Here is a 17,707-nt window from a genome sequence, read left to right on the forward strand (position 1 = left end):
AAGCGGCTTCGAGCCACTTTGGAGGTGTGCTGTTTAAACAATGCATGTACCCTAAGAGGCCAGAAGCTACGCCAAAGCCACACTCCAGTTCTAAGGACTGGAGCGTGGCTTCAGCATGGCTTCCAGCCTCTTACAACTCCTGCATCATTTAAACAGAACATCTCCAAAGTGGCCCAAAGCAGCTTCTTTTGTCGCATCTGTTTGGAGACAAAAGAAACCTAGGCATGACAAAACTTTAGAAGATGCTTTATGAAAAAAAGCTAGTTCTGCAAATAAAGATGTAAAATTTCTGGAAACGATGAAGCCATGGGAGGGGGGATCTGTTTTTTCCAGGGGGCAGGGGTCAGGAAAAAAATGGAAATGATTGGAAAAATTGAATAAAATGTAACATTAGCACTTTTTACAGATTGAAAGTCACTCTGTTACTTTAGGAACATAAAATATGACTATGTATAATTTGATTTGGCATAAAATTATTACAATTGGTATATTAAAATAAAGTGTATTCAAACAATTATTACAAATGGAATTTACTTTTATTTTTTTAGTTGTAACAAATGGAATATTAATCTCCTGAACTTTGCTTTTGCTAGGTTATGTGGAGCAGACAATAAATAAATACCAGAAGAAGTCATCAACATTAGTAACAAAGAAAATTATATTTCCTCTCCACAGTATCAAATAGACATATAGCACCCATTCCCATAAACAGAATTGAGGAGGGGAAAGTTAACCAAACTCGTTTTTTGAGCTCTAGGCTGCATCTGCACTGCAGAAATATTCCAATCTGATACCAGTTTAACTGTCATGGCTCAATGCTACAGAATTCTGGGAATTGTAGCTTGTTGTGGCACCAGAACCCTTTGGCAGAGAAAGCTAAATGTTTCATAAAACTACGATTGCTAGAATTCCATAGCACCAAATCTATCTTATATTACTACCTATTGTTCTATATGTATTTTGTAGATTGTACGCCATTGGCAGGTTTCATTTTTATTGATTTGATCATTTCTATGTACAGCACTGTGTACATTTACTGCACTATAAAAATAAACATTTACAGCGTTATAAAAATAAATTATAAATAATGAAATAACCTTCTCCTTTCACATGTCAGTTTATTTCTTGATTTACTGTGAGTGTTTCCAAACACAGACCAGATTCTTTCAGTGCCCCCTAAAGAAAGAAATGCATCTTGCTCTCGTATTGGTGAGTTTAGTTTGTAACCTAGGGCCTGTTACAGAGAGCCCAAATAAAGCTGCTTCGAGTCACAGTAGAGGTATGGTGTTTCAATGATGCATGCGTCCTAAGAGTCCAGAAGTTGCACCAAACCCACGCTACAGCCCTAACGACTGGAACGTGGCTTTGGTGTGGCTTCTGGACTCTTAGGACGCATGCATCATTGAAACACCATACCTCCACTGTGACTTGAAGCAGCTTTATTTTGGCTGTCTGTAACAGGCCTAGGACTTGCTTGTCCTCATTCAGTGCACAGAAATTGGAATAATCTAATACTGTACATATTTTTTAGAAATGATTTGGAGAGTATATGAACACCTTGTCTTAAAGGTTTTATTCATCATGCTAAAATAAAACATTCCATAATCGGTTTCTTCCTTTTTTCAATTTTTCCAATTTTTGGAAGGAAAAAAAAAATTCAGGAAAAGAAAAACAGAAAAAAAAAACCTGGTTTTCCCCCCAGATTTTTCTAGTCCCCCCCCCCAGGTCTTCACATCTCTATCGGCAAGTATATGTTATCATTCAATCAAAAACAACTCAGTAATCATGAATTTCCAGCATTTAGACTCCAAATTAAGTTGCTTTCTCTCTGATATTAAATATCTCATCAACTCATTTGGACAAATATAGAGTAAAAAGGAATTTTAAAGATAACAGTGAAAACTAAAGCATGCACATTTGAAAGGGGTTTTTATTACCTGTAGAAATGGCACTCCTGTTCTCTCAATTGCTATGACACCTACTGTCTGGTTTACTTCAAGGTCAAGAATCAAGATTTCTCTTGGGTAGAGTAACAACATGTAGTTTCGTTTGGAAGGCAGGTAGGATAGCTGAAGGCAGTCATTCAATGTTACTGATTCAGCACTAAACACATCACAAATAAGTCTTATTACAATACTTTAACGGTAAGTGAATAAGCTTTTTTGCAAATCAGACAATTAAACATCTTTGAGAAGCACTTACTAAGGCAACCTGTATCACTTATACTTCTGAAACATCATCTTGCCATATCCTGAACAACTGCAGAGCTGTAACGTTTGTTTCTAGGGGCTAAATTCATTTGTTAGTCCCAACCATACTAGATAATGCATTAAATCTAGTTGCATTAAATCTAATTAAGTCTAACAGGAACTAAAAGTTAGATTTAGCTCTATAAAAAATAACTAGAATTCTTTTAGATCCCAAATTGTGTGTGCCTGTATCTATGCCCAGCATAGGAATTGTAGCTTTTATTTGATCACTTAAAGAATTGGTTGGTTAGTGAAAATAACTATAATTATATTGTTAAAGTACAGAGGGGCTCTTCTTATCCGCAGGCTTGCCATTCACTCTGTTGTTTTTAATGGAGGCATGTGCACATGGCTATACCAGCGGCCTCACATACATCACACTGCCATAGGAAACAATGGGACTTGAAGTCCTGCATTTTTTGTTATCTGCCGGGGCGGGGCGGGGGAGTCCAGAATGATCCCCTGCAGATACAAAGGGATGACTGTATGCACTTATGTTTACACACACACCAAAACATGTAAAGTGGGAAGTATGTCAGAGAATGTCTTTGGAAGTATGTGCATTCTAGAGAAATACTCTCTCCAGAGATCAATAAAGTTTTTGCAGTTTTCTGTCAAGTTTGTATGTGGGCATGTGGACTACCTGGACTTGCAAACAACCCAAGACTGTGGACTCTTTTCCATGTGTTTTAATGTGGGAATGCAGTGTAGAGAATAGAATGCTAAATTCCTTAGACTGGAATAAATTATTGTTAGTGGCAAAAGAAAAACAAATTCATCACAAGTACATCATTTCTTGAAGCATTGGAAGGGTAGTCCAAGGCAGATAGTCACAGGGCTATAACCTTCCCTCCACAGTGAAATAGTTTGTTTGCATGGGGATGGAGTGAATAGATTATTCCTTAAGTAGTCTAAATGGAACTGATGTGTCAGCAGATGTTTCTAGGGGTCTGAGTGGCTAGTGTTTTAGTTACATGGTGGAGGATACAGTATGTGTTTAACTGACTAACAACTTTAACTAAGTTGTTTAACTTTAGGCTGAAACAGATGGACTTAAAAGGGCAGCATGATGCCGCCCCTTTGAGTGCCAGATTGAGGCTGAAGCAACTGCATGCTGCGGCCCCAATTCAGCATTTTTAAGACCCAAAAGACTGCTCCTTTTTGGGGTGGAAAAAAGGCACCTTTTCTGCTAGGGTGGTGGCTTTTCAGTGTTTCTGTAGCGCAGGGCGTGTAAACGTAGCACCGCAGAAATGCCATGACGCCGCCTTGATGTGTGGTCAGTGGGGTGGCATGACATTGGCTTGGGGAAGACATCGGAGTGTGTGCTGTGTGTATGCCACGCCCACACGCCACCCCGAAGCCGGTGTTTTTTGCCAGTCTGTTTTGGCCCTTTGTTCAAATTCTTTGGGAGCTATTCCAACCCATGCCAAACCATACCTTTTTATTACATAATTTGAATCTATGCATAAACCCAACTGATTTGTTTGCAGAATACCATTATTTTCTCCAGAAGCAGCTATATTGGCTAGGAGAAAAGTAGTCCCAAGTAGCACTCCATGGATCTGTTTCCAATATATGGCAACCCTAAGGCGAACCTATAATGAGGGTTTCTTGGCAAGTTTCCTCAGAAGGGGTTTGCAAAAGGCCTCATTCTGAATGCCTCACATTTTACAGTTTTACAATAATTGGATGACCTACTTTCAGTGCTGCAGTAGTGAGAGCAATCCAAAGTCTCTGAAGCAAAATGATCATATCATTCTAACTTCACCATATTCTTGACTTGTTATAAACTCTTACACCAAGGCTGAAGATTTCCCTTACCCTAGTCATGCTGGTTAGGCTTTGTAGGAATTAAAGTTCAAAACATCTGGAGGGTCAAACCTTCCCTGCCCCTTTGTTAAACAATAATCAAACGGACCAACATGCCTTGAATTGTCAAGTCTGGAGTCTCACAAAAGCTAGGATTTCAGGGCTCAAAACTGATACCTGGGGATGGCCCCTGGTGATAACACACTGAGTGCTTCCTAGTGATGACATACAAAGTGACCCCAATGATGTCATGAGACAGGCCTTACTGGTGCCATTAAGCTTGATGCGTTAAGTATAAATCACAGTGGCTCAAAGCATATTCGATACATTAAAATGCAATTTAGGAAAATATTTATTTGGTTGGAAATAATACTGTATCTTCCAAGCTCTGCACTGAAGAGAAAAACAACTAACTTTGCAAGAACTGCTCTATAAGAATCAATGGCCTGTTACAGACTGCCAAAATAAAGCTGCTTTGGGTCTCTTTGGAGGTATGCTATTTAAATGATGCATGGGTCCGAAGAGTCTGGAGGTCGCGCCAAAGCCACACTCCATTCCTAAGCACTGGAGGGCAGCTTTGGTGCAGCTTCTGGATTCTTAGGATGCATGCATCATTTAAACAGCATACCTCCAAAGAGACCCGAAGCAGCTTTATTTTGGCAGTCTGTAACAGGCCAATGAAAGCTTTCCATGCTCTGCTCTAAACAGAAAAATAAGTAAATCTTTCCTAGACCTCTTTTTAACACTTTTGCAAACATTTATTTTATGCATTTGTTAGTCCACCAAGACGTTTTTCCAAGCCATAAGCAATTTTTAAAAATTCTGCTCCAATTCATGAACGCTCCTCATGGTCCACATCTTTTTTTTTTTAAAGTCAGGTTGTGGAATTCTCCCTTACTTCCAAAATAATTATCATAATAATGCTACTAATAATCATACAATGTTTTGTTATTGCAATGATGATAAAAGTTCACTAGTTCTATCTATGCATGTCTATTCAGAAGCAAGCCCAAATGAGTTGAACTGGACTTACAACTTTAACATATCCCAGTCATGGTTTTAAGGGGTGGAGACAAAGATGGTTTTAGAGGTGGGGAGGCAGATGTGGGGAAAAGGAGAAAAATGATAATGCGTTTAGTTATGAAGAGTAGAACAGAGGATGAGAGTGAGAAACAAAGGGATGGGGAAGAAGCCAAATGACTCAGAATAGTAGAAGTTGGGGGACGAGGAGATGTGGGGACAGGGCCTAGAACCTCTTTGGTTCTCAGGGCAAGGGGAGGAACTGGGTTTTTTGCTGAAAGGAGACAAGACTGGGGGGAGGAGAGAAACTAGGAGATTAAGAACTAAAGAGATATTAGGGAAGAAGAGAGAAGTTGAATGTAGGCAAGAATCATGGTGGAACGAGAGAAGAAGGAAGAAGAGGTGTGCAGGGGAAAAAAAAGAAGGGATGTAGAAATTGTTCAGCCAAGACTTTGGGGAGTAGAGTGAAAAAGACAGGAAAGAATGAGAAGCAAGACCAAGAAATGAAAGAGAGGGAAAAAAACAAGTGCCTAAGCAGAGGTGAAGAAGAAAGACATTATTTACACCGTGATTTTTGCACTTCTGTATCCCACATGTGCTTCAGAACAAGAAATGAAATTGTAGTCCAGCTTCATTTAGGGTGTGAGAAAGTAGGGAACTCAACTTGGAAAGTTAACAATAAGATAAGAAAAGTTACAAAGCAAGTATCTTTTAGTACCATATTCAGCAATTCCGGAAACAACAAATGCTCAGGCAACTCAATATTTCCTTGCTCTGATCACTTATTCCCAAAATGTCCTGAGTGGGAGGAAGTGGACAGGCAGATCTCCTGGAAAGTCTATAGACGCTGCCCTGAAGTACCTTGCAAAAGTGGGAGGCCAACAGCACAGTTTAACAAATACAGCTTCTCTCTTTACCCTGAATACTAAAGAGGTGTCAGACTGTGAAATCTGAGAACTCCACTTACAAATATACTTTTTATAGGTTCATCCTTATAGAACAGGTTTTGTGAGCACAACAGAAAATATGCCCTGTATACTTACCTTGGTTTTTCATTAGTGATGAGAATTTTAACTTTGTCTAAGGCCTTTTTAGCTCCTGTTGCAGCTGCCACTTTGTTATGAACAGGACTAGAATGGGGACTGGAAATGTAAACCTTTTTCCCTGAACTGACAGGAGCCTTGGAAGGCGAGAAGTCGGAAATGAACACTATTCCCTCACTTGTAAGCACTGTATGAAGAAAAGACAGTTATTTTGTTATAAATATGCAGAGTAATTTGGTCATTTCAATTCATTCCTAATGTACCCTTGCAGTTAGAAGTACAGTGGTACCCCGGGATACGAAAGCACCGCGTTACGAAATTTCCGGGATACGAAAAAATTCTATAGGAAAAAACTGTTCCGGGTTACGTTTTTTTTTTTTACGAAAAATTTTTGGTGCTCTTTCGGCGCTTTTTGACGACAATCGCGGCTTCCCAGCGCTAGCGCCTATGCTTTTCGGCTCAGCGAAGATTCGGGTTACAAAGGGGCCGAGGAAGGATTATTTTCGTAACCCGGGGTACCAATGTAGTCAACACTTTTATGAATGCTGAATAAACTGACAACTGTTAACATTCGGTGGGGAGGAAAATAAAAAAAAATAAATAATATATTAGAAAAAAAAAAAAATAAATATAAAAAAAAAAAAATTAAAATTAAAAAACATACAAAAAAAAAAATAAAAAAAAAAAAAAAAAATAAAAATTAAATATCCCACCTGCATATGGCCATAGAGACCTCAGAAGTCAGCTTTAATATGCACACACACACACTTTAAAATATGGTAGATGATTGCAGGAAGAAAAGTTTATGTTTCTAATATTAGCTCTATACACTCCCTGCACATGGTCAAATATAAAAGAAGATCTCTCAAAATGCAGTATAACCTCTAGCAATTCTTACCTATGTAACTTAGAAGAAAATGTAATGTTGAATGCCCTTATGTTCTTTAGGCTGCAGTCCTACACAGCCTACTTGAAAGCAAGTTCCCAGTGGGAATTCCTTTTGAATAAAAATACTGTTTGCATACAATTCCTTAGTCATTTGCACCCGTAACATGTAAACTATATTCTCATTTTTAATTCATTTTTAATTTTCATTTTTAAATCAATGAGAGCAGGAGCCACATTCCTGTTAATCAGGAAGAAGATTATATTTGAGTGGCCAGGTTGAAACTATTAGAAATGTTCTAATTAACTAAATTAATCATTTGTATTTTTGTAATCTAGACAAAAATTTCCCACAATCGAACCAAGGAAACACGCTGACACGCTGTTAGGAAATCTTTCCACACTGCTCTTTGATCATTGTAGGGTTAGCCTGTGGGTTTGGATAAGGCATTGGCTGTGTTTCTATGTCACACTTAACATAACAGAAATGAGCCCTTGTTAAAATGAGCTTGATTCACATCCCTTCATGAAGCTGAAAGGAATCTGAAAGCTTCCATTTTTTTAAGCACTTCACCATTTGTCATGTTATCTGAGGTAGCAAATAAGTTAACAGTAGCCCTAGTTTAAAACAAGTCAACTTCAAATCATAATGAAACTGGCTTGTTTAAACTACCCTAAGTTAGGCGTAACAACATTTCTGGGTCAAAACTCCACAAACATTTGTGGTTGAGCAAAAGATTCTGAACTCTTTCTCCCAGCAATGAAGGTGAAGCAGAAAGAAAATGTACAAACTTGAAACATGCTGTGAATCATTTCCATATGTTCATGTCACAGTACACTAGCAAAAGGGAAAATACGACCTATAGGTCACAGAACCTAAAACAGCCCGATTTTGAGCCCTCCAGAAACAAAATGGTTTTGTTTTGTTTATTTATTTTGTTAAAGGTCTTCTTAGGCCTAAAACCTGGTGGGAAGACTCAAAATCCCCAACTGGGTTCCTGAGAGGGGTTGTTGGTTTTTTTTTTTTTTTGGGGGGGGGGGGGGTGCAACCAGTTTGTTTAACAAGTTTTAGTTGTTTAACAAGGCAAGGTTTTTCATGGGGGTGGTGGAAAGGGGGCAAATGATTGGGGGCTTCCACAGCCCCTATGACCTTGAGAACCTAGAAACCTTTGTACCAAGCTATGGTTTATTATGATATGTAAATGCCGCCTGCACATCACCCTATCTTTTCTTCACTATGCTGCTATCATAGTCCATGTTCAGTAGACTAGAAAGGAATCCAGCCCAAGGCATAAGGAGGCTGCCTAAATATCGTAATATGTATGCACATCCATTCTCTTAAACTTTGAACTTGCTTCACAGTACATTTGGTTATCTGTTGTTTTAATTAATGACTTCTACCATAACCAATCTCATTTGCCCACTTCACATTCAAATTCCCCCTGCTCACATCCCAAGCTTCCTATAAATGTCACAAACCAAGGTTAATTAGATCAACCTATACTGTTCTTTCTCTTATTGCATTTTCTGGCTTTTGGAAGTTATGATCCAACAGCAAACTTTCATATCACAGCAATATTTACTCTGGAAATCAATGGTAACAAGCACTTTCCTAATGAAGAACTTACATGCTAAATTTGAAGGATCGAAAGGATCAAATGAAAAAGAAAGGATGTTTTCTGCATAACTTTTCTTCCAGAGTTTGGTGCCAGTATCTGCATTCCATAACACAATGTAATTTGGTGGGTGAACTGCAAGCAGCAGATCTCGAGAAGCATCCTGACTCCATAACCACTGCATGTCTGTCAAAGAAAAGGAGAGAACAGTCTCAAAGTGAAGAACAGCAACCCCTTTCATTTGCTATATACAGTTGCCCTACCGTTTTCTCAGAATTGAAGTCTGTGTCCCTCGCCTGTTTGCGGACGGCAAACAGAGTGGGACAAAATGTGGGCCTGCTGCCATTCAAGTCGATGGAACTTGAATATAGGCAAATTTTCATTTTTGCAAGGGGGTCCAGAACAGATCCCCCGCAAAAACAAAGGGGTGACTGTATTTCTAAGAACAAAAAACAGGAGAAAATGGCACATTGGAAAATGTTAGCACAAAGAAATACTTGTTTTATTACATTTAGAATCCAGAACACCTTAGATAAAGAAAAACAAGCTAAAAACAATTGTCTGTGCTGAAACTTCAAGTGTATTTTCTGAATTATAGTTCCCTAGTTTCATTACATCAAATTATGAATCTTTATAAAGCAAATATACTGCCAGTATTAACATAATGCAGAAACCTGGGATTTCACCAATCATATGTAAAATAAGAAAAAAAAGTAGCGGTTCAGAACTGGGTTTGTTTTTCATTTGATGCTGGGAATATCAAGTCTCTTCAGCTTATATAATTAGATTTGAATTTGGAATAAAGGCTGCTACAGAACTGACTTACCTCAAGTTATTTAATTACTGATGTAAACAGGGTGAGATGGGTAAAGACAAGCTCTCTAAGAAATAGTTAAATGAGCAAGTAATTAAATAATGATGATGATGATTTATTTCTATTCTGCCTTTTCCTCATGGAATCAAAGCGGATTACAACAAGAGCATTAGATACAAAAAAATAATCATGCAGTAAACATAAGCTAGAGTACAAAACATAAACCTAATGTCTAAAGTAAGTAATATATATATAAATATACATATAGAAAAATACAAAGAACAAAATCCACAGTATTTTGTAATGTACATTTTCAGAAATTTTCAGAAAACCTCTGGTCAACATTTCCAAACTGTTATTATCATTTTTGTACAGAAGCCTTGGGTGTCACCAGATCTAACATATAAAATGTTTTTGTACAAAGAATGTTAGATACTAGAGCATGGATGGATATGTCAGTTTTGTTGAATTAACAGAGTAAAGGTGAAAAGTGGGAAAATATTAGTCCTTCCCAGCGAAATTATTATCCAAATAAACTACAAATAGTTTGCATGTATTAGGTACAACGTACGTACATGGTTTTGCACTTGACACAGTCTATTCACTTATTAAATTTTACTTACTTTGTTAATTTTTTAAAAAATCCTGACATTGCTTGAAAAACTTCTTCAAAATGAATGGCTTAGATATTCCTTTCCTTCACGGGATAGCTGAATACAGAATAAAGTATTTCCTGTTTTTGTTTAGTCCTTAAAGAACAAACCTCTGAACAACCAGTACTCCAAAGGTTGCCTAAACAGGACTCAGTCCATACCTCTTTCCTGAGGCAAACAAATAGGCCTGAAAGTTTACAAAGTACAATGTAGTCTTGCTGTCATTGCTGCCAAACTCTACCAACACAGCTGGCTTGAAGGAGCTGCAATATTTTCTGCATGAGCAGAGCTTAATGTCAAGTGAACTTGAAGTCAGCAAGGACCAATACTCAAGATGTCCACATAATTGTTCAAGTGTCAGCGGAAATGACATTTGCACTTTGTCAAGGGTGAGAGAGACTCAAGGCCAGAACAGACAGGTTGGAAAAAGTCGATTGATCTTGAGTTTTCTGAAAATGGGTCAAAACCCTGCTGTCCGCACTGCCCACTCCCAAGGCGGGCTGAACACCCACGGGCAGTCTGCACCATGCTGCACTGAGCCATGGTTCTTGAGTATTATCTTTTTTCCTCCCCCACAATGCATGTGTACCATCACACAAACACTACCAGTTACCTCCATTTTTCTGTCCAGCTACTATCCTATTGGACACCCCGCATGACCAGTGGTGTGCCCAAACACGCAGTTGCATCTGATGCACTACCGGTATAGTACATCAGTGTGCTCAGTGACACATTGGCAAAGAACAATCATGGAGCCCCCCCCACCTCATACATGCCCCTTTCTCCCTCTACTCTCCATGAGCCCCTGTTGGACTGTCTAGTTTGTGTAAGCTGCAATTACATCCACTGCATTATTGGTGCCTGCTGTGTTTTTTACACTCTCACATGTGCTACTTATATGCTGGTGATGTGCTGTTTATATGCCGGTGCGATGGTACACATTTTTTTTTTACTTAAGTCAGAGTATTTGAGCTTCTTTTTGCTGCAGTTGCTAGCTATGGAGTGTGGCTCCATTTCACTATCCACCCAGTGAATCTAAACAGTTAGATTTCAAAGTGGTTTGACACCGCTTTATTTGGCCAATGTTGACAACAACAAAGAGAGTCAAGAAAGAAGGGAGGGTGGAATCTGGAAATAAGTACTGAAAACAGGTAGACAGCATACTCTAACAGTTCCTTGAATTTTGCGAAATATGATGCACAAAGGTCCATGAAGTTTTGAAGTAGTCTGTAGGGCAGTAAAGGAACATACAGTTGAAACAAAAGTCCTTAGGAGTACCACTGTACACAAAGATCTTTCCCTTTTGGTATTTTGTATTCTGAACTAGATCTGTTTAAATCCTGAACAGCCAAGAAATTCTATACTATGCAACTTTATATTTAAAAAACAAACTTAAAGATAGACAGCAAGTGTAATCTTTATTGTCCTTATTTATACAAGAAACTAGGAGAAATGATTTTAAAATTACATCAAATCAAGTAATCTTGGGAGAAAGGCAGGATACAAATTCAACAATAAAAATAATTATCGGCAGTGTCTTGGAATCTGAGTAAAGATATGTCTAGGAATCAACAAAAAAATGTTACAGCCAACAGTTATTTTGGCTAACCACTTGAAACCTCTCTCTTTCCACTAAGAAAGTACAGCCTACATCCTCCCCTTTGTGCTTAACAGGGTTGAGAAAAATTAATGCTAAAAAGAACTTCAATTATTGAAATGGAAGTACAGCATCTCCATTTTTGATCTTTCCAGTCTTTCATGAATGCAAACAAGATTTGTTTAAATATGTGGGTAGTTCAAATAACCTGCTCAAGAAGAATCTGTGCTAAATGACAGAAATAGTTTAGCATGTCCAGGATTGAAACACCTTATTACATAGAATTATTCATCACTATGTATTTGAAGTTATGTTTGTGAGTGTATCAACTCCACTTTATCATATGAAGCAATCAAGACAAGTGCAAAGTTACTTCAGTAATGTTTTGCAGTGAAAAAAGAAAATGTGTGGGTCATTCTGGGTTATGAAAAGTTTTATGAAACAACTTTGCAACTAAACTATCAATTATTCATTGAAGCCCAAGCTGGAAACTTCATTTCACCACGATACTATGAATTTTATTTCAGGAATAAAACACATCTATAACCATAATGATAATGAGGGATGTGGGTAGCACTAAAAACAGCAGGGGATGAACAGCTTGCTACAGGGAGAACGAGAAAAGCAATAGAGAGCTGGGACACATTACAGAACATTAACATGCAAGCTGTTTTTTAAAAAAGACAGATGTAGAAAATAGTATTTTCTTCTCTGCTCAAGCTGCCATCATCCTCTACTTGAAGAAAATCCACATATATATTATTGATTTTTAATGATGGACATAACAACTGGGCAATTGATACTATCAGACCTAGGGAGACACTTGGAGTGATAGCAAATCACACATTTTGCAGGTGATCTATCAGTGAGTGATGGTGTCAACTTAATTGTTCAGGACAGCAGACTGAAAAAGCACTTCTCGTGGCATACCTTCAAGTCATTTCCAACATAAGGCAACCCTAAGGCAAACCTATCATGGGGCTTTCTTGGAATGATTCATTTAGAGGGAATTTGCCACTGCCTTCCTCTGAAATGGAGAAAGTGGGACTTGCCCAAGGTCACAAAGTGGGTTTCATGGCCAAGCGGAGATTAGAACCCTGGCCTTCAGCCAACAACCAAACCATGACACTACACTGGCTCTCTTAATCTTATAATAAAATTTCCATATTACCATAGGTATCACTGATGCTCTCAGATGCAATAAAAATCGAATGAACACCAAAGCAATTAGTTCCACATTCTTTACAGAAACCGCTGCACTCTTACCTCTCTGTGTTTCCTTCTCTCTTTTCATTTCTCCAAAACACACAAGAAGTTTACAGGCATATGTCAACTTGTCTAGTTATCTCATAAAACTTCACATGAACCAAGGTGATTTGGACATTTTCTTCTTTCAGTGCAAACACTGTAGTATTTGACTTCACTGCTTCTTGTGATGAAATGAAAATGATATAGCCACAAAACATACCGTATATTCCGGCATATAAGACGACTGGGCGTATAAGACGACCCCCAACTTTACAACTTAAAATAGAGTGTTTGGGATATACTCACCGTATAAGACCACCCCTCTCTTCCACGATAAGTCAGAAAGGAGCTGAAGGCACACAATAACAGTAGCAGCAGCGGCAGAGGAGAAAGAGGGGGAGGAGAAAAAAGGAGAAGGAGAAAGAAGAAAAGGAGGGGAAGAGGAGGGAGACTCCACTACACTCTGAGGAAGGACTCTGTTCCACATTTGAAATAACAGCATACACAACATTATTTCACCCGCCTCGACAACTCCTCCCGCCCTTCCTCTTGGTGCATCTACACTTTAGAATTAATGCAGTTTGACAACATTTTAAGAGCTGCTGCTCCATCCTATTGGAATCCTAGAATCTGTAGTTTTATAAGGTCTTTTGCCTTCTCTGCCCAAAGAATGCATGGAGGGGCACTGATCCAAACTACAAATCCCAGGGATTCTGTATGGATGGAGTCGTGGCAGTTCAAGTGGCTCCTATTGGAATCAAAGCCCAGGAAGCTTTGTGCCAAATAGAAACGTGTTAGGCTGCAACTGCACTGCAGAAATAATCCAGTTTGACACCCCTTTAACTGCCCTGGCTCAGTGCCAGGGAATCCTGGGAATTCTAGTTTTGTGAGACATTTAACTTTCCCTCCCAGAAAACTCTGGTGTGACAACAAATTAGTTCCCAGGATTTCATAGCACTGGGCCATGGCAGTTAAAACAGTACAAAACTGGATTGTCTCTGGAGTGAAGATGCAGCCTGAGTTGGGTCCAAGACACACTTCAGAAATAATCCAGTTTGAGACTGCTTTAACTGCCCTGGCTCAGTGCTATGGAATCCTGGGAATTCTAGTTTTCTGAGATATTTAGCCTTCTCAGCAAACTTTGGTGTGACAACAAACTACAATTCCCAGGATTTCATAGCACTGGGCCATGGCAGTTAAAACGGTATGAAACTGGATTGTCTCTGGAGTGAAGATGCAGCCTTAGTTGGATCCAAGACACACTTCAGAAATAACTGCCCTGGCTCAGTGCTAGGGAACCCTGGGAAGTGTAGTTTTGTGAGACATTGAGCGTTCTCAGAAAGAGCTCTGGTGCCACAACAAACTACAATTCCCAGGATTCCCTAGCACTGAGCCAGGAGAGTTAAAGTGGTCACAAACTGGATTATTTCTGCAGTGTGTTTTGGACCTTGGTTATTAAAAATGCTCAAGGTCCAATCCATACTGCAGAAATAATCCAGTTTGAGACTGCTTTAACTGCCCTGGCTCAGTGCTAGGGAACCCTGGGAATTGTAGTTTTGTGAGAGCTCTGGTGCCACAATGAACTACAATTCCCATGCATCTGAGGAAGTACGCTTAAGTCTAGGAAAGCTCATGCTGCCAACTTTTCTTTCAGTGAGACTCAAAGGTGCTACAAGATCTATCTCTCTATCATCATCATCATCATCACCATTATTGTTATCATTATTAAATCCAAATGCACCTGCAGAAGTGGACTTAAATTGGCAACACTGATTATGCTGTAGACTCATTCTCTGGGGCTGGGATCTGGAAGTGTGGAGGCAATTCCCTTGAAAAACCAGGGAATCCTGGGAATTGTAGTTTGTGAGGGCGGGGGGGCAACCACTGTCCTCTCTCTGATTGGCTGTTAGTGTGACTCTATCCAAACAGGATTGGTTGCTCTGTAGCCTGGCTCTCAGAGGGACTCAGGGACTAAGAGAGAGAGAGAGAGAGAGAGAGAGAGAGAGAGAGAGACCCTTTTCTGAGGGTGGGGTGGCGACCACTCTCCAGCCCTCTCTCTGATTGGCTGAAAACTGTGAGTGTGTGACTCCAAAGGATTGGTTGCTCTGTAGCCAGCCTTGCTCTCAGGCTGGAGGGAAGGTAGAGAGACCTTCTGCCTTCCGAGGACAGGAAGGGAAAGGAGGGAGCAAGGAAGGAAGGCAGAGAAGAAAAGGAAGGAAAAGGGAAGGAAGGAAGGAGGAAGGGAGGGAGGGAAGGAAGGAGGGGAAAAGAAAGGGAGGGAGGGAGGGAGGGAAGGCAAAGGAGGGAAGGAACGGAGGAGGATGCTCCTTTGCCTTTGAGAGAAGCCTTCCCTGCCGAGGGCTCTCTTTAGGACCCAGGGGCTTTCCGGAGTACAAGACTACCCCCGACTTTGGGGAACATTTTTCTGGGCTAAAAAGTCGTCTTATAGGCCGGAAAATACGGTAACTTACAATACACAGTGATGAATAATTCTGTGTAATAATGCATTTCAGTTTTGAAGAGGCTAAACTATTTCTGTCATTAAGGAGCCACAAGAGCCCCACTGCAGATGTACGTTTTAAATATTTAAAAACAAAAAGAGCCCAAAAGTCTATTTTGTCCTGCCAGTATATAAATATCATGAGATCATCCCAAACATGCTGGCTGCATAATTACATAAAGTAACATATACTTGTAATTCAGGTCACTACTATACAAAAGGATGTAATACTATTAATAATTACTGGCTGTTTTTAGGATGGCAATCCATACAATATTCTTTATCTTCTATTTCTCTTGCATCAGAATATATGATTATCATTGCTCTTTGTTGGCACTTCAAGAGAAGTGCTGATTCTCCAAAACAATTTTTCATATGGGGAACCCACTCACCTACCCCCGCCGCCATTTCCCTTTCCTCCAGGGGAAAAACTTGCCATTGTGATTGGTTACTGATGTCCAACTTTTCACCCTTTCTGCTGATTTACAAACCTCATCACCAAGAGACATAAAGCTACTGAAATAATTCACTGTTGCCTAGAAACTAAGTGAAATTCTCCAGAGACTAAACAGCTAACAAGCTTAGGAATGCCCTGAACAATAGGATGCTGTTTGTTATATGCAACAGTACCACAAACTCATTAAATGCCCAGCTCTGCAAGTTTTGCAGCCATTTCCCTAGAGGATTAATATAAAAAGACTGGAGAATCAGGACAAAGAATTAAACGCATTCAAGTGTGTTGATTAGGGGGGACAACTATTAGAGACTAAGGGGCAACACTGGCCCCCAGGAGACATTGAAGGGTGTTTTATTACAGTACCTTCACAGTGTCATTAATACAGTAAGGGGGTGTGAAGGTCTGAGACCACAGAAAAGTGGGTTGGAGACAGTTACACTCAGAAACTGGTATAAGGAGACAGTAATTTCTTTGGGCAAGAATTTTACTGATTATTCGGGGTTCCCCAAAGTCAAGACTTCATTTCTAAATAGTTTCACAACACATGAAACAATCTGCGATATGCACATTGCACAACCCAATATATATAATATATATATATATATATATATATATATATATATATATATAATATATTATATATTTACTCAGACAGAAATGTAAATGAAGTCCAAGATTAAGTGTGTGTAAGATTGCAACCTTAAAGATTGGTATGATCTGCTGTAAAGAAAATGGTTAGAAAATATTTTAATTATCTTTCATATAATTATTTCAGAAAATTTCAAGACTAAAAGTCCCATTTATTTCAACTATGACTACTATATATTGATATTTTTTACATTCTTAAGCCTTTTTAAAGTCTCTGGACAAAGCAAGTTAAACATTAAAAACATTGCAGTCACACTAAGGTTGAGACTCCATCTGTGTGTGTATCTCTGCACATGCATGCAGTGTGGTAAACCAAACTTCTTATTTTTTGAGTTTTTGGGCCCCTTTGAAGTGCCAGGCACCTTCGAAGTGGCCTGTTGTTCTGAAATACTAGGCTGATGTGAAGCGCCTGGTTTCTCATCCTTCATTTCTTCAGACTTCTATCATCCAACAGCTGTCAAACTCCTGAAGGGGCCCTGCTGCTGTTGCTTACTTTTGAGGAAAGAGAGGGGAGACTTTCAAACAGCATGCACCCGTTTGTTCCTTTCCCTGGGATCCCACAGCAGGTGGATCTTCATGGTCTGAACAGTCTCCTCATTCTCTCCCCCTGAACATGAGATGCATGAGATGGCAGAAGGCTTGTTGCCTGGCAGTGGGGGGTGACGGGTTTAATGGAGCACAAGAGCAACAGAATAGCCCTCTATGGCTCATCCAAAAAGGATTTATGTCTATATAACATATAATTATTTAGACATTAATTCCTTCACAGGATACTAGTCTGAATGTGTCTTGCTTGGGAGGAAAAATAAACAAACAGGAATTGTTTGAACATAAAAAGGATTCAAAGGATATTTTACTTACACTTGTTTCTTTTAACTAGTAAGTACATTTATAACGGCAACATGATGTGATATGAAAATAAGTGTTTTCTTACCTTGGATGGGTTTTGTGTGCTCTTGGATTTCACAGCGAGCAGCTCCTGTGGCTACATCCCAAACAATGATCTTTCCAGTGACATCAGCAGAAGCCAGGCGCAAAGAATAAGGCGATCCAATGTTGTGATGGTAGTTCTCCTTAGCCCATTTAACCTAAAGATGGAAAGAACAACCACAGTCATTTGTAACAGAATGAGCACAAATCATTTTTTAATTTTTTCTGACAGATAATA

At 39.2% G+C, this 17,707-nt stretch overlaps 1 protein-coding gene across 2 annotated transcripts in view; it reads right to left on the reverse strand.

Moving 5' to 3' along the window:
- The window catches only part of WDR11 (WD repeat domain 11), a 64,482-nt gene that overhangs the window by 42,891 nt on the left and 3,884 nt on the right, over positions 1 to 17,707 (reverse strand). For both annotated transcript variants that reach the window (XM_042459426.1, XM_042459427.1), the window contains exons 3-6: positions 17,474 to 17,627; positions 8,635 to 8,808; positions 6,122 to 6,308; positions 1,938 to 2,103 (exon numbers count right to left, since the gene is read on the reverse strand). In XM_042459426.1, the coding sequence (XP_042315360.1) occupies positions 1,938 to 2,103; positions 6,122 to 6,308; positions 8,635 to 8,808; positions 17,474 to 17,627 (681 nt within the window). The remainder of the gene's footprint in view (positions 1 to 1,937; positions 2,104 to 6,121; positions 6,309 to 8,634; positions 8,809 to 17,473; positions 17,628 to 17,707) is intronic.

Source organism: Sceloporus undulatus, chromosome 3 (assembly GCF_019175285.1).
Source record: "Sceloporus undulatus isolate JIND9_A2432 ecotype Alabama chromosome 3, SceUnd_v1.1, whole genome shotgun sequence".
In the NCBI taxonomy this organism is placed as follows: Eukaryota; Metazoa; Chordata; class Lepidosauria; order Squamata; family Phrynosomatidae; genus Sceloporus; species Sceloporus undulatus.